Here is a 23,677-nt window from a genome sequence, read left to right as displayed (position 1 = left end):
GAGAGGTCGGAACAACTTTCATACTACTCCGTTAAGAGCTACTTGTCCGTCTTCTTAGCTGCTTTTCACGAACGAGCTCTCGAAAATTACCCCTCGCACTTCTACGGCTTCTGTTTACTGTCGTGTAAACTCGGAATAGTTTTTGTGAGTACCGGTAAACGGTAGTGTTCACATTTCGCCGCTGGACCCAACGATATTGGACACCACCGGTGATTGATATTCCGGCCTGAGAGACGTCCGCACTCTGTTTTTCGTTGGACTGATACACCGGGAAAACTGGCAATCGTAAACACTTTCTGCGTTTCACATTCGGGTGTCCAAACGGCGTGTCAGTGTGTGTTCTTCCGAATTTTTATTTTACACATGTTTGTTATTTATTTGATCCAGATATGCAAAATTCAAATAACCGAATTCGCAAAGATTCAAAGGATATAGAAAACAAGACCCGTATGCTTAAAGTTGCAAGCACATGAGATTTCGAAGCGCATCAATTCAAAATTTTAATTAAAGTTAAAATCAAAATTGATATATCCGAACATCATATAGATGTATTCAGGGAAAAATTTAGAGAGCTCAAACGTTTCCGAAATTTTTATTCTTTTTTTTTATTTTTAATTACAATATAAAAAATTTAACTTTTTTTTAATTTTGACTCTAAATAAATTTTTGTTGTCACAAAAATTTTTTTTTTCACTATATGTAAGTAATTTATAGAACTTCTGTTAAAACTTTGTCAGAGTGTCTAATACATACGGAAAATTTTCGCAAGATTTTTGAGAAAAACAAAATATGTTGAAATATTAATGAATATTCCATTCGATCAAATGAAAGCGATGTCGTCGGCCAAAATTGCTGCTTATATATAATAACAGAGTTGATAATACCTTTGAAAAAATTCCAGATGTCGAAGAACCACGTAGATATAATAAAAATCGTATTTATTTATATATTCATACCATGGTTTTGTTTATCCGATTTTACGAAGCATAGGTAAATTCCCAGAATTTTTCACAGAATTCTTTCTTTTATTCCCCATAGCTGCAAATCATACACTCGAATATCCGAGATTTCGCCGACATTTATTTTTCATATACTCGCAGTTGTGCTTTATAAATTGAGATACACGAAAAATTTAAATGTAGAAACTTGGAAAGATGGGCACGTACATCGCCCAACGCAAAAAGATTGATGATTGAAACGGTATTTGCTGTTAATAATTCAGAAACGTAAAGGTATCCAACATCAGCGGAGCGTATTACATCTCTCGTACTTGTCTATCTAGCTTAATAAAACCTTCTGGCTTATAAATTTCTTTCTTAGCACATAAATTCTTCCATTTTATGCCGTGACTGTAAATCCAGCGGTATCGCACGTTTACGTGCCGTTTGATGTTTCGTGGCGCAGAATTGGAGCGGGATTACGGTGAGGTCGCGCACGTTGATGCAGGCGGGGTTGAGCGTTAAAACAGCAAATTTATCTAGCAGGCGGCATACCGCTGCACCGACGCCACCGGCACCAGCATATTTAACCATAATAACCACTAACGACTGAGAGTTTCCTGGCCGGAAGTACCGGAAACGCGCGCTCGCGCCACCGCCGTCACCCTGGTAAGCGACCGCCTGCCTTATAGCTAAGCCGAAACGTTAAACGCCGATTATCGTGTTCCCATGTTCTTGCCTGTAATTTCCCGAAGTAACTTTCGCCCGCGAAAATTCAGGTATTGAGCGTTAAATAGCAAATATAATCCATTTTAGCGAGAAAATAGACTTCGATTCTTTGCAGCTAAGCTTGGGATTGATTCCTCGCGATCCGCGATGATATAGGTATCTCTGAACACACAAAAGAATATTAAATATATTAAAATATTAAAATAGAATATATAAATGAATGTATTGTATTATATAATTAATGTATTGTATTGTATTATAATATATTAAATTATATTATATAATATATTAAATATATTATATTATATATATAATATATATTAGAATAATATTAGAATATGTTTTGGAAAATGATTTAATATATATCTTTTAAACAAAATTATATATATATGTATATATTTCCTTTCTTATATTTGTGAGGTAGGTGAAAAAAAGTGCCTTTTCTCAGATAATACGTATATACATACATAATGCATACATATATAATCAAATTTCAATTTGAATTTTATTAAAAATTTTTCATTCAAGATGCAACTATCAAGATCCAATACCGCTTTAATTTTTCTTTACTCACAATCAAAGTATGGTTGGTTATTTCTAGCTCCAGGGGATCAGTCACGCCCTTTTTTATGTAATAAAATAATAGAATCCATGCTCACATAATAAATCGCTTTCCCTTTGAAATTGTTGAATATTGTTCGTACCGTAGTATTTTCCAGTCGCAATAAAGCTCACGCACGCTGGCTTTAATAACCGCGCACGATTTATTGGATTTTATCGCAGAGATGGTAAAGCAAAGCTCGCGAACATTTCTCGCCGTGGGCGACGTAGTCTGATATTTACACGTCCACAAGGAAATATCAGACGCTGCCATGGTAATAATTGCTTTTTTTCTGATAATGAAGACTTTACTTATTGCACGTTTATATTTGTCCGGTTGCCATGCATGGGTCAATTTCTAAATGTGTTTTTATAAAAATACTTTGAAACGTTATTTATCGAAGCGTTTTGAAAAGCGTATTTTTAAAATAAGTTATAATATATATATAATTTTTAGGAAAATTAGATACATTAATTTTATAATATTTGCATCTTTTACATATTCATTGGATGTAGATATATAAATCTGAAATTTACTCTCGCGAGAATTTATGTAAAAAATATTGTTTTCAAATACGTTAATACCAAAATACTATTTGTAGGATCAAACACGATCGAAAAATTGACGTTAAAAAATGTGTGAAAACTATGAGCGTGATTCAACACCGGATATACTTTTTACAAGTTAGCTGCGTGATGGTTTTACATCTCCAAAACGTTTAAAAATCTATATTGCAATGAGTCGAAAAAATAACATTTTGATTCGCATCTCGTATACAGTCTGCAAAACTCTCTGGAAATTTGCGTTTCTGTTTGTGAACGTAACTCAATTTTGCTGCGCGCCGTTTGCCGCCGCATATGCAATGAAAAATTCCATATACCGCAGTACATAGAGCAGTTTTGAATAGAATCGACAAACTTTCAGAAATGATGAAAAGAGAGAAATAAATATTTTATAACGAGAAATTTATGTTTTACAATTTTATTTAAGTATTATGTAATTATATTGACGTAATTTATATATATATATATATATATATATATATCATGTTTAAATTTATTTCTTTTAATGTTACCTATACAAGGTGTTAAAAGAACCATTCAGCATTTATATAGTAGATGGTATACACCTAAGCCACAGTGAACTTAAGTCGAAAGCTCAACACCATTCCTTAGATATAAATAATTTTGTCTGTTAGTGTCATAACCAATTTATTGTCTCTTCTACGTGTTGCATATGACATGAAAAGAGAGAAATTGGGATAAGTAGCATTAATAGCCCATTTGGGAGAATTATAGGTTCAATAAAGTGATCTCCTATAATGCCCATTTAATTGTAATGACTGGTTGATGTCAATCTTACTGATTCCTGATGAAATTTTTCATTATAATACGTGTATAGAAATTGAATCAGAATATTCATGACGCAGTTTGCAAACACCGAGGTATAAATCTTCACGTCGCATACGATACGTAGAGAAGTAAATAAATCAGTTACGATACTAATATACAAAATTGTTTATAAATATCTTAGAAACAAGTGAGTTTTCGACCTACATTCACTAAAGCTTTTTTTACAGTATGGTATACTATCTACTATGTAAATGCTGTTTGTGAATGATTTTTTTTTTAACAACCTGTATAATACATTTAATATTTTATAATTTTTATATAATTTTCATTTTTATAAAAAAGAAATTTTTTTTTTAAGTGAAATATTTATTTACTGATATAACAACAGTTTTTTTAAACTAAAAAGAAATATAAATATTTATGATACAAATCATAAATTTTAATAATAAAATTTATAACGTAAATGTTAAATTCATTAATATAATCTTTTTTTAAGTAAATGCTCTCTTTTCGCATATTAGAAAATTTATGTGACCATATCAAAACCTTAATCCTGTGATCTCAGAAGCTGTCGCCTCTAAAGGGTGACACCTGAATTATTTGCACGTTGATTAAAGCCATAATTATTCATCGTTTAACCTTTTTTTTACCAGGACCCGCATCGCCATTGCCAGATCTAGTGGGATACAGTCGTTGCGGCTATATTTTGGTATTGAAGGGGTTGGTTTTTCCTCAGTGGAAGCGACGACCTTTGGCTGTCATCGGGTCCAGGCTTTTCCTTTATCCGGGTAAGTGTTTCATGGTAAGTGTTTATGGATCCCGTCAATCTCCAAGATAAGAAAATTCAAGACAAAAAAAAGCGTGTGACTCGTCCTGGCCGACAACAAATATCTGTGATAGAGAAACAACTCCTAAACGTTTGTCAGAAACATTAGGAATCATCCGATAGTACATTTGTCTCTTTTACCCGTAATTCGTAAAATTCTGAATGAATTTGTGAAATTAGCGCGTGATGTAGAAAATCTTTAAACGTTAAAACATCTCTTAAATGAAAAAATTTATCTACAGTTATTCTCTCAGTTATTCTTAGAAACTAAGATACATTTTTAAAATTGCTGTTAGTTATTGATTTGAAAATCCAGACTTACGTTCCTTTGAACGAATTATATTATCTTAAACACGACTAAGGAACAAAATAAAAAAACCAATTTAAAGTCGGAAAATTTTTAAATGTATTATCGAAAAGATTTATTTTCCTTGGAAGACGCTTAAGGTGATACTTAACTACAAATTGATTTAAATTAACACGTATTAATATATTGAGTTATTTCATAAAATTGTCAAATTACGCTTATATAAATAATTGCAAATTCAGCGGCAATTTTTTGAAAAGACAAAGCTACCAAGAAAGAAAATATTACAAAATCAGCCCCATATCTTCTTCTCGCCCTTCTTGCTTCCTTTCCCGACATCCAAAACATCATGATTTATCTACGTCCGTCCCTTATCCTTCTGTTAGAACGATCCTGTCACCGAACAGGATGCGTGCCGTGGATCAAGAATTTCTTCGGCCGAAAGGATTTATCGTCCTGACGTGCAATTACGTTGCCGAACATTCAGATACGCGCGTTGCTATCGCGCGAAAGAAAAATGGCATTGCTTGCGGAACAAGAACTGTATTTACAACATGGATAAGTAATATAGCGAATTGAAATAAATGGAGTATTGATAGAATTTTTATGAATAGAATGGGCTCCATTCTTACCTGTCTAGTAAACCCATTTAACGAACTCGTTTAACGAACCCGTTTAATTGGCTGAGAAATACGCATTCCAATATCGAGTTACTGTCTCGAAAAAGCTTGTGTACACTTTTGTATAAGATAAAAATTGAATTGTACATCTATACACAAAACATTCTATTCTTGTTTGCCTAATAAACTCGTTTAACGAACTTGTCTAAAGATACGTTTAAGATATTACTCTATTTCAAAATATCTTGTGTACACTTTTATATAAAATAAAAATTGAATCGTATATTTTTACAAATAGAACATACGCCATATTTGTTTGTTTAATGAACCCGTTTAATTGGTCGAAAAATATATGCATTTAAATATCGAGTTGTTGTTATGTCTCAAAAAAGCTTATGTATACTTTTTAATTTTGTATGAGATAAACATTGAATCATATAATACTCGTATATTTATATAAATAGAACATATTCTATTCTTGTTTGTCTGGCAAATCTATTTAACAAACTCGTTTAATTGGCTGAGAAAGATACGTTTAAACCATCTCAAAATATCCTATGTACACTTTGATACAAGATAAAAATTGAATCGTATCTTGTTAGAAATTTTAGATTACATAATATTTTATAATTTACACACATCTATCCCTACGAAGACCCGTTGACTCAGATATTTCTGCCAAATGACAACGAAGTCGGACGCGACTTTGCCGAACGTGACCGGAATTAAATCGTCTTCCTTGCGAAGCATTCGGACACATTTTCTAAATCATAAATGTGTGCGGTGCACAAAGTCAACGACAAGATTATCAACAACTTTTTATTACCTTCGGAACAACGATGACGTTTCGTCTGGTAATGCACTCTTATAATTTTGGATTCTCGATTGTTACGTATTTTACTCGAATTGGCATGCGTTATTCAAGCTACTGAAAAATTAAATGATCGATATTTCATGTTTGCGTATTCATTTATACTGTCGAAAATGGATGGAATTATTTAACGGTAAATTGGCAGCGTCGTAAGCAACGTATACCGCTTCATTTTTTATGCCTGTTGTTTTTAAATTTTCATTACGTATTACAGAACAGAAATTTTTACTCTAAATTTTGATTTTTTTACATCTGAAATACATTTTTTCAAAATCTTCTAATACAAGTAATAAATAAAGATTATTCTATTTTTTTTTGTACCTATAACTTGGCATTTATTGGAACTTTTTACATTTATTTATACACTTAGTTGTCGAAAATGATATTGGCAATATCGTCCCACTTAGCTGTACTGTTTCATCCATATGGCTTATAACTTCAACTAGAAACTACTGTTTCGTCGATATTAAAGCAATCGTGGTTGCTTTCGTGGCGTATAAGTTTGTACATAAGACATACGAAGAAAGTTAATTAGCAATATAATACGAAAGAAATTGAAAATGAAGAAAAGAAAAATCTCAAATTTTCTTCTTTCACTATCATAAATTATCATCTTTTTTCTTCTTTCTTTGTTCGTGATATCAAATTCTTTAAAGGAATTTACCATTTTAAATATGAAATTTGTAATATAAAAAACTTTAAAATTAGCTTCCTTTGTAATTATAATTTGCGATTTCACATTCTAATGTAAACTGCATGTTTTTCACGGAATTTCGAAGTTTCGAGTATCTTTTGATGTCTTTTGCAGAAGACACGACGTAGCGAGAAATATATTCTAATTTCGGAAACGATGCAATGAAGTTATCCATCAGAAGAAACAGTTCTGAAACTATTGTAAAATTCTTTAATATAATTGATCTTACTCTTTTTTCCTCACTAAATTTAAATGTATAAATCATATTAAAGAATCTTACGACAGTAGCAAAGTTGCCTTTTCTTCTGAACGCAACCATTAGTTTCTATCTCATTTATAATCGACATTTATGAACCATATTTCAATATTTGAAGTACAACACCCGGTAGGAGCCCTTTTACAGCGCTCGGCGTATGTTAAATGGCGTTCCAAGGGTGACCTGAATATTGCCGGACGGTCGCTGGCGGCCGGTACTTCCGATAGTCGATTTTAACGAGCGTATCCCATGAGCGCTCAACGACGCGCTAAACCTGGTCGTCCCGCGGCATCACGTCAGTTAGAGAGCCGCGCTTGTAGCCGGTCCTATGGGAGCCAGGACCTTGATTAAACTCGAGATAGTGGTAACAGGTGTTCGCCATTGCAGACCAGTGCTGAATCAACAGCGAACAACTTCCCCAAGACGATCTCTCTACTACCGGACTTCCCGGTCATTACTTCTTGGTCATCGCTCGGAGATTCGTATCCGACGAACGTGACGAGAGGTAGAACATCGTCTTTTTCGTGACACAATCTTGATCTCGACGACATCTGCGTACCCGGTCACGCATCCGAAAGTGTTTTCCCATCATACCGTTTCTCTATATATTAAGTTGATATTGACATATTTTCTCACCTAATAACTGCATATATGTACTCAAACTTTTGAGTCTTATAAAGTCAGATAAAAATTTTTCAGTATAATTATCTATAAGATCAGAGATTCCCAAAGTATGATCAATCACGGCTCATCGATGGATTATAGCTGATTTTTAATGAGTTGGGAATTTATGAAAAAATTGAAAATTAAATCACACTTCGTTGCTTTGAATAGTTGTACTTGCGTGCGCGTGCGTCTTTTCATGACTTTATACATGTGTGAAATTGAATTTCACGATGCAACAATGGTAGAAGTCAAAACAAAATTTTGAAATAAATTACAATTACACAGGCATTTAAAAATATATAATTATTTTGTATGTCTGTGTAATTGTTTGATCTGGAGATGGTGCACACACACCATAGTATTTTGACGCTCTGAAACGAGTCCAAGTTGCTCCATTACGTTACAATTTTTATCGATGGAAAATAACTCAATTTTCCTATATTTTTAGAACCATTTATGGGCTGGTTTTTAATATCTTTTACACTATGAATGTAATAGTCATGACTCTAAAAATACTAGAAAATCGAGCTATTTTCCGACAATAAAAAAAAAATGTGATGTGACGGAACGATTTCGACATTGAATTCAAAGTGTCGAAATACATAAGAATACCATTATGGTCTAATTTCCATTAATTTTCATCAAAAATTTTTTTTGTTATTAAACTTCTCACGTCTAAAAATAAATGGCATCGATGACATCATCAAAGCTATCATCAACTGAAAAAGGAAACGTAGGCATTCTTCATATGTACATTATGTAGGTATTATGAGAAATAAATTTATAAAAAATTATATTAAATAAAAAATTAAAAAATTGGAGCATAGTACAGTGGTATAAGTAAAGAGAGTACATAGTATAAATAAATAATTTATTTATCCGTTTTTTTTATATTTATTTAAGCTAAATAAGTTGCAGATATTTGCCATTTTTAAAAATTGGTCACGATCTATGCAAGTTTGGAAGCCTTGAACTAGATTTTCAGACAATCCGAATGTCTAACAAATGCTTAGAAAATATAAATAACGTTATGAAACGTTTCTAAGATTTTTATTATATTTTTCGCGATCCGATAACGTTTAATTTATCGTAACAGCCACCGATTTCACGAGAATGCGCGGGGACTTTGTATACACCCTGTGCATCGCTGTTAGGAAATTGCCCACTGCTCGATACGTATCTTGCAAATGGAACCACAATCTAGCATGGACGCAGAATGGCGGCTATTCCAGAAACTGACCAGCCTCGCCGGCATTTGCTGATTTAAGCTGCGGCTACCGTTGGCTTCAATTAGGAATTGCTTGAAATCCTACGATTCGGAAACGAATATTCGGCAATTTCTCTGACTTCTCTTAGAACCGTTGACCTCACGTTATGGATTTAACGATCCTCTTCCTTCTGTATCTGTGGTTTAGTAATCTAAAGAATTTAAAATTTTCAAATGCGTATATATTGCAAAAAGTTCGTATATTAGACAATTTTATAAAATCATTGCTTATAATTAGCTGCGCATTTTTTTGGAGATATTTAAATGTATTTAATTATTTGATATTTAAATATTTTTATATTTGATAGTATCTTTAGAAATTGTTATTTTTTTGTAAAAAATTGTGGTTTCATGTAAAAATGTAACTGCTTAATTTGTCTATTTCAAGTGTTCATTCTATTCGTCCTACATAAAGTTAACAAAATACGTTAAACTTGTTAGAATCTAACTTAATGAGCTACTAGCAAGAACTTCTCGGGGCGTTTAGTTTTGGAACCAGCCCCGGAAATTAGTTGTACAGCAGCGTAGCAGTCTTATTGTGAAACGATGCCAACCGCGTACGCCGTATCGCTTAACGACTGAAACAAAGTATTGCCAGCCTCAACTATTTTCCAATGCTTGGCACCGCAATTCGAGACCAGTAGGAAAACACGGATCGTTCTCGCTCCACATTTCATGAAATAATGTAACAACCTATTGTATTATATTTTTAATCTCCGCTAAAAATAACAAAAATTGTTTAAAAATCTATTGCGCTTTTATTAATCTTTATATATTATTCAAAATAAATTATTCAGATTAATGACGGTTGCTGGCTGCATTTGTATATGCAGAAGATACAAGAGAAGAACATGAGGATGCACGAGCTAGGGATAAGGATTACGTAGAGATAAGACTTGGTCCTTCAGTCTTGTTATGTCTCAGCTAGGAAGCACGAAGAAGGAAAGATGATGATGAAGGAGAGAAATATGTATTATAAAGCTCTGTTGTAAAGTCATTTGTTTTAGCTATATATATATATATATATATACTACTATCACTAGTAGTAATAATATAAATAATAATAGTACGATAGTAACATTAAGATAGAGAAATATTTTCATTAAGCGTAACTTGCAAGATTTGTGATTCACAAATTACGGAACTCAAGAATCTTCCCAGTCAATACTAACTAAAAGCAACACATAATCTACGTTATAATTTCGCATTCAGCAATATTTATCTTTCAAATTATTTGCTCGTATTCAGAATGCGATGTTAGCATTTATTTAGCATAATTTACGTTACGTATACATACTATAGAATTTCAGACATAAAAGCGCGTTCTGAATACGAGCCTATAAATATAATATAACGTGTGGTGTTACGTAACAGTTACATCGTTGAGTGCAAAATTATAACATACGCAGTTGGAAAATTTATGTTAAAAATACACTTCACGTGACCTAAACGATTTACTAAAATTTTTGTTTAACACAATATGAATATATTAGAAAGTAACACAAATATTGTGTAAATAAAATTGCCACAAAAAACGTAGCACTGACAATTTGTAAGCAAACAATGGAAGTATATTTTTCAGTCAAATTAACATTTATGATATATATGTTAAATTAACACGTATTTTATTTATTTATCTTAAAATTTTCATTTTAAAACACATTTTTATGTTATTGGTTCATTTACTCATAAATTATGTTATTTTGACACTAAGCAATATTGAATATCAATTTAACACAAAAGATTTAGATAACATAATCACAAGAAATGAAATTAATACTTAAATATCTTAAAAATTCAATACAGGTTTTTAACAACTTGAGTAAACTATTTTCAACACAAATACAAAATATTTTTTATTGCGATAGATGATATATTACTTTTATTTGATGTCGACTGGGTCATAACGTTTTATTAATTCTATTAATTGAAACGAGATCTCTTGAGAATCCCAAAAAGAATTCTCCACTTGAATCTAATCCTATAATCGTACAAGCATCTGTTGTGGATAGAGCGTCGCGCTCTCCGGTATTTCCTGATCTATCGCTCCGAATATTTTGTATCGGATCGCCGGAAGCGTCTGGTACTGTTTTTCCCAGGAGAAGGGCAAAAATTCGATAATACCCAATGGCGTTTGTATCTGCGAGAGTGTACCGGTCGGTGATGGATGTTCCCTGAAAGCCGACGCCGTGGAATGTAACTGGCCGTCATCGGAATATCAATGACCGTCCGGCATTCTCGGCGTAGCTCAACGTAATTAGACCCCAGCCGTTGGTCTCCCGGGGCAAGAAATGGAGTCGTCCCTCCGCCACGCGCACCTAAAACATGTCGAGCACGTAGAAATTCGAAATTCGAAGCGTTGAAGCTTCATCATGTTAATAAGCGCCTAACACATATCAATATGCCTAAAGTAAATGTTTATCGGAAGAATAGTGCACTCGTATTAAAAATTGCTTTTGTTAACCCATACAAACGAAAAAAAACGATGATCGCTTTGGTGTCATCCCGTACTGGTAATTTTTCAGTCATAAGCAATTTAATTGAGAAACTGTCACAAATTAGAATTACAAAATTTTCTTGTAATAATTAAAAATAAGATATTTTATTTACATTTCTTCTATTATTATCCGGGAAAATATTTTACTTTGTGTTTTCCACACACACTTGCTATGAGATGAATTAATTTTTATTTTAACTCTTATTTTAACTTCTCTTTATTTTTTCTTTCTTTTTTCTCTTTTTCTTTTCTTAATTTTAATTTTGTTGCAGCTTCTCATTCCCATTTCACTCTGTAATATTTCTCGAGCTTTATAAAAAAGTTTATTTTATATTTTATTTTTATTAGTATTATTTTTGCTGTATTATTTCCGTTATTTGTATATTTTTGTTTCTACACTTTTTTTTATTTTTATGTAGACTCCTTAGAGGGTTTGTTTTACAATAAAATAATAAACACCTTTATCTATCTATCTATCCCTGTGACGCTTCTCACGATGACGCGGTGTCGTCGTAACCGCGCTTATACATACTCCTAATTTATCAAAGGACTGATAAATAACGAGACAAACGCGTTTTCCCTCAGCTTGTCCGGAATCACGAGCAGAATGGATGGAACTGAGCGGTGGAGGTGGCGCGGTATGCTATGCGCCGTCACGTCTGGGCAAACTCGTTTTGCGTGTCACTGGGTTTCCCAGGGTCACTCAACAGTGCCATGTGAGCCAACACCCCGAAGAGAGTCACCATCGCGAAACCAGGCATCTGTATCTGGGTTTCCATCATCCTTGGGATCGAGACCTCTGGAAAAGCTGGATCAAAAAGGTAAACACTTCCTCGCTATTCTTTCACAAGAAATCGAGAAAATTTCTCGCAACGATTCAATTTGTGACGAAATACAGAAAACATCTGGAGACATCGTCTTAGAAAAGAAATATGATTTCAAGTCAACTACAATAATTTGAATTGAAACATGTTAACAATGTAACTTTTTTTTTTAATAACACAAAAGCTGCAGTAGAATTATTAAAAAATATAATATTTGTAAAAACCGAAAGAGAAAGGGCTACGAGCCTAAGATTAATCGTTACAAATTAAAAATTGAAAACGTTAATAAATAAATATGTCATTTGGCTAAAATATAAAACTTTAATTTGCCGGCAATAAACAACAAACAAAAACAAACATTTCGATCCATGTTGGATCATTATTAACAAAAATAATAGTGAAATTATTACAAAGAGAGAGAAGATATATAAAAATTATAATTCCCTCTCAATTGCAGTATTAATGTTATCAATAATCTCGCTCAGTATGCAGTAAATATCGTTTGTTTTTGTTTGTTGTTTATTTCCGGCAAATTAAAGTTTTATGTTTTAGCTAAATGATATGTTTATTTATTAACGTTTTCAATTTTTAATTTATAACGATTAATCTTAGCTCTTTCTCTGTCAATTTTTAAATTTATTGATTTATATTGTTAAGAAACTGAAAATTTATTATATTGTTCTTGTTCACCAAAAGATTGACATGATTCATGTAAATAATTTTCATATCAGTAAAAAGTATCTTAATGAAATAAAATTTGTATAAATATTAAAATTATTCATCACATCGTATAATTAAAATCGATGTAATTAATCTTTTGGTAAACAAGAACAATATAATAAATTTTCAGTTTCTTAATAATATAATAAAATATTATATTTTTTAATAAATCTATGACAGCTTTTGTTATTTAAAAAGTATCGTTGATCTTCTTTGCTTTGCGTGCATTTACCGATTTAAGATACTTCATTGCCAAAAATACTCGGTATTACACTAATTTAGTAAATTAATTGTCTTGATATATGTGGAAAAGAAATTTCAATTATTCAACAGCGATAAAAAAACCTCTACTACCACAATAAATAAACACAGAGAACAATTCACAGTGACGCGTGACGAAACAAGAATAAAGAAATTCATTTTCCAAAAGGTGTGTACAGCCTTCGTCCCAGTCGATGTTTGCGCTACAATTTCAGTCGCCTTAAAATTTAAGCTCCCGCAGCTGAAACCAATTCCCGAGACTTCTCTTTGGGCATACATAACTTTACGAGGAAATGAACGATTCTTATGCAACGAGCTCGGACAAGACTGAATTTTGCATGACGTCTTGAAGATAAGCGAGACCGACGCTGACACGAGGACTACGCGAATTGATATTTAAAATGCATAAGGATGTGTGTGTGTGCCAGCAAGTAAAAAATTTTGTTTCTTGGAATATCTGCGTAAATAACTTTGGATCTTTGTACCGTAACATCCTGAATCTCCCAACAACCCTTTCGAAAAGGCCTTTGGCGCGTGTAAATAGGTCATATGGAGGTGATATTCCGAATAGGTAATATTCCAAAGCATACCGACCATATCTGGAAAGGAATAGATGGAACGTCAATGCAGAAGCGACCAACAGAGTGCAACATGGAAATTATGCCATACAGGGAAGGCGCGGACGGCGCTCGATAATGTCGTTACACGGCGACGGACAGCGCAGTGAATTAGAATTGTGTATTGTTAACTCGCGGTCCGATGCAAATGAGGACAAACATAGGCGTTTTGATGGGCTTTAATAGAATCACCAGCTAACAAAAAGGACAACGGAAGGCTGTCCGATATATCGTATAGCTGGCAGTTCCGCAAATATGCATCAGTTTGCTATGAAATGTCTCTTCATTATGCGCGCTATATATACACTCGTTTAATAAACGCCGTTGCAGAAAAAAAAACATATGCGATATTGCGAAAACGTTACATACATAATGTATCGTCTGTAATTAGAGATTTTACTTATAATTAAATACATACAGCGAAAGAGAAAGGTCAAGGGTTTTTTAAAGGAAAGATGTCTTATATAAAAACTTTTCTCCCATTCACATCACCGGCTTATTTCCGGAGTTAATAAATAGACGCTTAATTTTCAATAACTGCAGTCGATTTTTCAAAGAGCTGGATGGTATAGTTAAAGCACCAGTGAAATCAAAGGACAATCCCCCTTCTTCATCTCGCGAATTCGGCGATATCGCGATTGAAAAGATGAGTGACAACGAGAGTAAGAGAGATTGGTTGTAAGATGGTCCGGGGCTGAAAGAAGAGGAAGACGGGGGTGGCAGAAGAAATCCAAAATGATGCAAACATTGGCCTAGAGGCACACCCTGAATATGAAATCACGATGAACAAACTTTAATATCCGAATGCACGACGAAGAAGAGGGGTAAAAAGGTTGGAAAGAGAAGATAAGAGACGAAAGCACACATGGCTGTTTCTATAACGTTATGACCGAAACGATTGCCAACATCCGCGGCATTATCGGCGATCCAGATCGATCCCCCGATATTTTTGATGGCGAATAGCGTAGTCGTAATGACGCAGTCAAAAATATTTTTTTCTGCGACTTTCCCCCCCCCCCCTCCCTCCGACATTTCAAACGAAACGATATTTAAATCTCCCAATGATTCGACTCTTTTTCGAGAATATTAAAACGTAGTAGCACAGCAGCCAGACTAAACAATTCGGCGCGGATTTTATTTCCACATCAGTATATATGTTATTTACAAATATTTGTTATCATCTGTATGATAACTATACACTATTGGAAAATAGATATTTACAAAATCGTAGCGCAATTCAAAAGGGTTCTGAGCGGTCACGAGAAAGCCACCGTTGAGAATAGCTTCACTTCACATCTATTTCTCTTCCATTTACGCCAATGGACTCTTTTCAATTCGAGTAAATGGCAACTTGCGAGAAGTTTAACGCATACGCAGAGACGCACGATAATTCGACAAACACGAGCGAGTTTGGTAGCATTTGCAATACGCCAAAGCGAACGTGATGCAGCCCAAAACGCGAGATCATGAATCGGATAAACACGTCACTAAATATTCAGCGATCAGTTGTACAAATACGAGATGTGACTCTTTCTACCTCTTTTTCTCTCGTTCCCTGTCTCTTTCTCTCTCTTTCTCTTCCGTTTGCCTTGCATTATTCAACGCGAGTATTTTGCCGCTTTTCTCCATGGCGTAAATGCATCGCCGCCACCACGAACCTGCTATTATTACATCGACTTGATGCACAGCGATCGTGTTTAATCCGTCCGTCGAATTTTCCGCTAATGTATTGTCATGCAGTGAATGATGGGCAAAATTTCCGGAATGTCAATCCAAATTTTCGACCTTTGAAAATCTTTTCCCCGTTCTGTTATTTTATTTTATGCCATCGATTTTGCATACAAAAAGGTCCACACTACATGTCAAAAAAAATTAATATCTATCAAAAATCTTTATCGAAATTCTCTATAAATTTATTAACATTCTTATTTTTTCGAATTATAAATTTTTCTATATATATATATATACATATATATGTATAATATATATAGCTGTTTACTTTATATATAATAATTTATTTAAAAAGCTTTAATTTGATTATTATACAAATTTATTTAATCAAATAAGATTTGTTAGTATGTATCCAAATTTACCATGCATCTAATTAATAGTTTTAAGACATTTATTTATTATACATACATTTTTTACAGAAATAAGAGCTTATATAATTACAAATTTAGCATTTAATTTATGATATTGTCATCTGTTCTTTATTTAGCATTTACTGGCGGAATTTGCTTGCGTCAAACTGAGTTATTTTCAAGTACGTACCAGATAATGAAACAATTTTCTTGAATACGGCATGCCGATGACACAATCGAGTTGGCTGTGACATTTTGTAGTGGGTCGTCATTATTTACTTAATAGGAATGAAATGTTTTAAACGATTGACTCTATGACAAGTCGAGTTCGATACATCAGCTATTCGTATTTATTGTCTTGACAGTTTTGATACTCTCTATCCATTAAATCAGACAGTTGATCAATACCGTTTTAATACTCAATTAATTAATTTTCCGATAATTGGCTTTTTTGAAGATATTTAATTTTATATCTATAAAAGATGGAAAAAATTAACGGAGTTGACCGGGATTCAAACTAACGTGCTATCTCAGGACTGTTCTATTATTTTCGTTATTATTCCGATCTTCTGTCTCAGTACCTGATCAATCTTATATCTCTACATTATAATTGGATATTTATAAGAGTTTTTAATTTACATTAGTTCATATACGTTCTTTGCAGTGTTTTAAAATGCTTATTAGCACCATTATTAAATTGCGATCAATATTTTTATTTCTGTTTATGATTGCAATTCAAATCCGACAGCAATCGGCTCGCAGTTTATATAATCGGAAAATGTAATAATTAAAATTTTATATAGAAGTATTATTAGGCGTCAAGATCCAGTCTCAACTGTATTTAGTGCTTCTCGCTTATTTGTGTTACTCATATAAGTTCTTTTTACATTTTATACTAGATATTCACTAAATAAGTAATTATTGAATCTCTGCTTATTTCTCATTACATACAAAATGTTGTAATTGTATCTGTATAATCTCCTTTAAAAAAAGAAATATGTGATCTTCAAATATTTAACAGAAAAATTTTTATTATTATTGATACTATTATTAATGTTAACATTAATAATACGTTTCTCTATTATTTATTTGTAAGTTATTGTTTTTTATGTGAAACTAATAGTATCCAAAAATATTTAATCTTTATCGATGTCTGAAAAATACATAGGTATAGTAACATAAATGAATTTTATTTAATTTTACAAAAGGAAGTGTTACTTAACATTAAATATGTAGAATCATGTGTATTTAGAAATTTCTGCAAAAACAAAGCTTATACAATAGTGAGTCCATTAAATTTACAAAATTTAAAACACGAAGTCCGATTAATAGGAACGTGTCCAAATATTCGATTGCGTTCACTCGACGACAAACGATCGACATTCCAGTCGCGCGGGCAAATTTATCGCACTGCCCTGTTTGATAAAAACAACAGGGAAAAAAAAATAAACAAATATGACTCGATATAACGGATCATACTTTCCAATCTGATTATCCGCACGTTCCATTCGAGATGCGTTCACGCGTGCCAACAGAATGCATTGACCACGATGGAACGTTGCATCCACGTAGCTGCATCCAGTTACGTGTCAGCGTCTCATTAATTAATCGTATGCCTCGTGTTCGCTATATCCACAGCTAGAATTAAACATCATTTATGAGATATTTATAAAGTCTATTTTTGTGACGTGAATTCTTCTTTTCGACATGTTCATCGCGAATTCTTTCTTTTGTGATTGCCATGATTTCATGAAAATACTTAGCTTCATTATTTCGATCTACCTTTTTAACTGGAAAATGCACAAAAATATTCTGTAGCGCATTTTTCGTTGTTATAGAAATATATCTCGTATATAATCCCGCTATTATTTACAACTACAAATGTTATTTCACTTCAATGTACTTGTCAGCGTATTTCTGTAGGAAAATTTGTCTCGCAATACATTTTACAACTTTTTAATACCGTGATTTTCATTCGCACAACTAACGCATTAAATCGATCTTTATTAAAGACAATTTAATAAACAAAAATGTCGAACTCTAGTTACACAGAGGATTTGCAAATGTTGCAATTTATTGGCAACAATAAATACTTTAATGTACATGTCAATATATATATAGAGAATAAAATGAAGCATAACTTTTCTCAATGGTACAAGTATAGTTACCATAGACTCAAAAAAAATATTTAAAATGTAAACATGAGAAAACGAGAGGGCAAAAAAAATTAATTTTAATTTATTTAATTTAAAATAATAAACTTTAATTGAGTGTGTGTGTGTTTTATTAAAATTATTTATTAAAATATTAATTTATAATGTAATTAATTTTTAATAATTTTTTAAATATTCAAGCCGAAATCAATCTTCAATTTCAAGAGATTTAAAAATTCTATGACAGAATACTAAACTGTAAAAAAACGTACAGAAACTGTATTTTTATTTATTTTATTATTATTTGAAAAAAAGATTGGAATTATCATATAATTCAACTTTATAATTTACTAATTATTTTCGATGTTAATTATATACCAGTGTCTCCAGATTTATTTTATTATTATTTAAAAAAAAGATTGCAATTATCATATAATTCAACTTTATAATTTACTAATTATTTTTGATGTTAATTATATATTTTTTTATAGAATATAATTATAAATATAATTATTATTATTTTATAGCAGACTAGCTATAAAAATAGAGTTCATCCTATAGCCGTAATTATTTCATTACGCAATTATAGTTACAAATATTAAACATTTTTCTTTCAGTGCATTTTGAATTGAAATTTCTTTCTTCACGCCTTTATTGATATCTTTTAATTATTTATTCCGCTTTGCATAATAATGTGGAGCGCGATGCTATATCATTATTGGAGATGTAATGTCGCGTAAAATCGATCTCCATCAAAATTAATTTTGGGACGACGCAAAACTCTCTTTATCCGGAAGAAAAAGTTTATTATACGTGGAAAACTGTTGAGCGCATCGCGTAATTCGTTTTACTCAGCGATGTGGTAACAAAATTCAACGTATCATTAACCGAAAATTATAAGAGGCTCGGGAATGGCAGTGGATTACGAGGAATAATTGCCGTACGGAACAGGTGATCAATCTCGCAGTGCCGCTTTTTACGATGTAATCGCGAATGACAACGAGGAAGATTAATTAATGCCAACGATATGATGCGTGAAACGGTAAAGATAAATCTCGTTCGGCGCCGATTTGATGACTGCTACGATGAAAGCGCAAATAATTAATTAATTCATTAAGGAATTAATAGATCACAGGTGTTCGGACAATGTCTAATGGTACTCTGTTCTCGAACGTCGATTATGCAGTGAAATACAATACTACTTAAAAATCAACATTAATTAATTTATTATTTTAGAAATTGCATAAATATCAAATAATTAATTATTCGATAAAGCAATTAATAAAAAGAATTATAGTATTCTGATTATTTTGTAATAATAATAACTATTGCTATAATTAAATTATGTTATAATTAATTATTAATTATAGAGAATATCCTGTAATCGTTTCTAAAACATGGAATATAAAAATCTATTAGACTTTCTTAAGATTTAAATTAAGATATTTAAGAAAAAAATTGTTTATAGAAAACAACTATATTTATTAGAAATCCTGTCATTAAAATAACTTTTCTACGTATTATAATATCTCAAATTATATAATATTAAAAATCTAAGAAACACAATATTCATTAATCGGTAATCTGTAATTCAAGCAAGGTTTAATAATCTCGATTAATTAATTACTAGCTACCTCATCCATTACCCCAATTATGTTGTATCTCATAACATGTATTATCGAATATAATAATTCATTCTTCTACGTTACACTATTATAATCGCTGCACACTAAATAATATAAGCATTAAATATATTGAATAATCTACATTCTGGCTTTGATTCATTCTATATACACGTAAATGTAATAAGTGTATTCGCTTTGTCGCTCTTGTATGTATTTGCGAACATGAAACTAAATGAGTCCATTTGCTGCAATGTTATTACGCGGAATTAATACTATAATTTGTATCATAGGTCAATTTTTGTTGCCACAAATCCACTCTTAGCTGAATGCCAAGTGCGTGTTTAACTGAAATTTCACCGCAAAATTCGGCGTGTTACGTAATTCCAGCATGAATTAATTTCTCGCCGAACATACGTCATGCAACATGACGAAATTATGTAGAGTTTGCTGAGTGTGTAAGCGATCTCTTTTGCCTTCACTTAAATTGGCGCGATTTTGTACGGTCACGATCATTAAATGCGAAGAGATTCACAGATTTCACTTTCGTTGTACGAAGAATTTTTATCTTTGCGCAAATTCTCACACATCTAACGATTCTTCATGGGGGCGCAGTGTAAAGGAACAGAATAACGCGAGAGAGAAAAATCGGGCTCGAGGGATAAAAGCTCTGCCCTAATTTCTCACGCATCCAGAAAGGGAACTCCCTCGAAGGAAGATAACGGCGATTAGCCTTGTAACGGGTTCGAAATTAGGGCTGACTATTTTTGGGCATTTATCACTAGAACCTAGGGACAGGCAGCCTGGAAGATTTAAATTGACACTTCATCATCAAATTCACACTTATTATTTGAGTTATCGAAGAAAATAATATTGCAGGCAATATGTATTAATTCATCTTTTACAGTGTGGAAATAAATTAGAAAAGTAATACTTTATCTTCCGTAACAAACCAAATAAATTAATCCAAAGTTTCTGAGACAGTCGTTTCCAATAAAGTGACAAATATCTTTGAACTCAAAAACTTCTACTTTTACATTTGAAAAGTAAATTTAGAGATTTAACATATATGACATAAAAATTACTTTTATCTCTCAAACCGTAAGAAATAATTAATAAATTATAATTATACAGTATTTTTTTTCTACGATAATTTCGCTTATCCTTTGTTATAATTAAACGAATACGTTTCATGCTCGATACTCGAAGCCATCTACATTTTGAAACTTATTGAGAAAGATATAAAGTTCAAATAGCTATTTCAGTCGTAAATCTTCGATTGGACCGTCGAGGTCTGCGGCTCTCTTTAGAATCCACTGTAAATCGCGAAAGTTTCTCCTTAATCGTTGAAAGGCACTTCGCAAAAGTTGCTAGTTACACTCGCATCACTATTTTCGCCTTTCCCTGTTCCTCGTTCCTCTTGGATTGCTTCTCAATCATTCTTGAAACTGTTCTATCGCTCAGAATAAAAACCATTACATTTAGTTAAACGTCAATAAACGTACGATTACGATAACGCTAAAAACATATAGGATATCCCTCTATCAAATGGATCTTTACCCATAAATATGTCAAACTTGTTTTACAAATTGCAAAATTTAAATTTATATTGCATCTACTATTGTATAATACTTAACGAGACTGGGAATAAAAGGGAAAATAAGTCAACTTTGCATACCAATTTAGTAGCTAAAAAACAGTTGACTTATAATCATAACTTGTTAATAAAGTAATAATTCATAAACAAAGCTGAAATATGGAAACTTAAAAAACATTTATATATTTTTTAATTTAAACCCGAGTCAATTTTTTTTTTTTTATTTGAAATTACATTCGTGAGTCGATATTCTTTTAACGAAAGTCAATTTTTAACAGTTATTATAATTATAAGAATAATTATAACATAATTTATGTTTTATTAAATACTGTGTGCAAGGTGTGCGTGTTGCTACTGGCACATTTTTTATTAAAGTACCACTGTTATCTACTGGTTTATCTTGTCCATTCTTTGCGTCTCCTCGCCCCATTTTCACCCTCAAAAGATCTTTACAAGAGTAAACCTGTAGCGAACGTGCGTTCACATGAATTCCACTTGTTAGTCACAAAGGGAAAACAACGAGGGCAAGCGAATTCTGCCACCCCATCGTTTTTTTGTTGCCGACAAAATAATTTCCGAGAACCCTTAAAGCGTTGCATACCAAACGTGATCAAAGGAATTTTTATTAAGGCGGCTTATTAAGTTCTCATAAGGAATTTCACTCGATACAGGCCTTAGTCGATTTTCTTCCTCTGCTTTCAAAATTTCATTAGGAAAATTCAATACTGCACGCAAGTTTTTTTTCTGTAAATCTTCAATGACAGTAACGACGCGTTTAATGCACAATTGATCGATTAACAACATTATCGCTTGATACTTTTCGTTAATCGATAACTTAATTGTCGTCTTAAACGATTTGTTCATCGTTAAAAGTTACCTGAAAAGGAGCACGTTCTCACCAAGTTTTCTCGGATGGACATGACGGTGGAAAAACATTGTCGCAGAAACTACATCGTGCAAGTGTAGCCTCGCAAAAAGCCACAAACTTTAGTATTAGCTGCTAAGAGGTAGGACACATGAAGAGGAGAGAAAACAGGACAAGCAAACAGGAGAGGCGTCTTATTCCACCTGATTTTGCAGATCCTTCCAGAACGGTATAACGCTTTTTCAGGTAGAAAAGCAGGGGAGAAAGAAAAAAGTCCACGAGAACAACAACCACGATAATGATGTTCTCGTTACGGGGAAAATCTCCTTCGCCCAAGCACGAAGTCCACCGTATACCGGGTGTCCAACTAACAAGATCGTGGTAATGACTCATTAAACGCATCGATTTCTCATCGGGAATGACGCAGGTGGCAAGGGAACCATCTTGACAGTTTTTCACGCATTATCGCGCCATTCGGGAAAAGAGGGAGCAACACGATCCTGTCCGTGATCGATCGGTTTTTTCAATCGGATTTTGCAATCATTTGAGATACTCCACAGAGTCGCTTAAGAAAGTCATAGAAATTGCAAACGAAATCGCGAAAACGTTCTACCCTTCTTTAATATGAGAAAGAAGATTATGGAATTATAAAGTGACTTGTTGCACCAAAAATACGCAAAAAAAGATTTGATCCTTCTTTATTTCTATATATCTTAATCAAACGTAATTACTTTACTGCTGCAATTTGCGTCCGCTGCGCTATTATTATTTAACACCCTTGGAAATTATACAGTGGATCCGATCAATTCCCACAAGACAAATAGCCGCATTGACTATCGCTTTTCGGTTCATTGGGCGAAATTAACGCGTTTACGGCACAGATGTATGGGTTAAATAGAATGTATGTTTACTGAATGTTACGTTAATCCTTTGAAATTTATCAATGCTATCGCACTAATAATTGCACGTATTTGTACCTTAAACAATAAATGCTTTTTTTTGTTTTAATTAGAATAAAATTCATCTCCGTACAGATGACAATAATGCTTGTAATTATAACAGCAATACAATCTTTTTATGATAGTTGACTCTTAATACACATGATTGGATCATTCATGGTCTGCATATTTCTCTTTTTTTCTTAAATATCATACTAGGGACACCTGGCTAAATCTATTCTTTTCCTTTTTTTAAAAATACATAACTTTATAAATACTTTCTAATGATATCAAAGTATATGTATAATAAGAATGACTTATTAATCTTTGTATACTTGTAAAAGTGTAAAAACAAAAATTAATCCGGATACGAAC

The 23,677-nt window shown here is 32.5% G+C and overlaps 1 protein-coding gene across 2 annotated transcripts in view; it reads left to right on the top strand.

The window, feature by feature from the left end:
* Window positions 1-4,345: 4,345 nt before the first annotated feature.
* The window catches only part of Phlpp (PH domain leucine-rich repeat protein phosphatase), a 44,835-nt gene continuing 25,503 nt past the window's right edge, over window positions 4,346-23,677 (top strand). Inside the window, exons 1-2 of one of the 2 annotated variants that reach the window (XM_018515069.1) lie at window positions 4,346-4,408; window positions 12,210-12,445. In XM_018515069.1, coding sequence (XP_018370571.1) covers window positions 12,236-12,445 — 210 coding nt within the window. In that variant the 5' untranslated portion in view covers window positions 4,346-4,408; window positions 12,210-12,235. Of the gene's footprint in view, window positions 4,409-7,671; window positions 7,700-12,209; window positions 12,446-23,677 lie in introns of those variants that run through there. The other variant, XM_018515068.1, reaches the window with a different exon arrangement.

Source organism: Trachymyrmex cornetzi, unplaced genomic scaffold, assembly GCF_001594075.2.
Source record: "Trachymyrmex cornetzi isolate Tcor2-1 unplaced genomic scaffold, Tcor1.1 scaffold57, whole genome shotgun sequence".
NCBI classification, from domain to species: domain Eukaryota; kingdom Metazoa; phylum Arthropoda; class Insecta; order Hymenoptera; family Formicidae; genus Trachymyrmex; species Trachymyrmex cornetzi.
The sequence above is the reverse complement of the archived record's forward strand: the minus strand, read 5'-3'. Positions and strand labels throughout refer to the sequence as shown.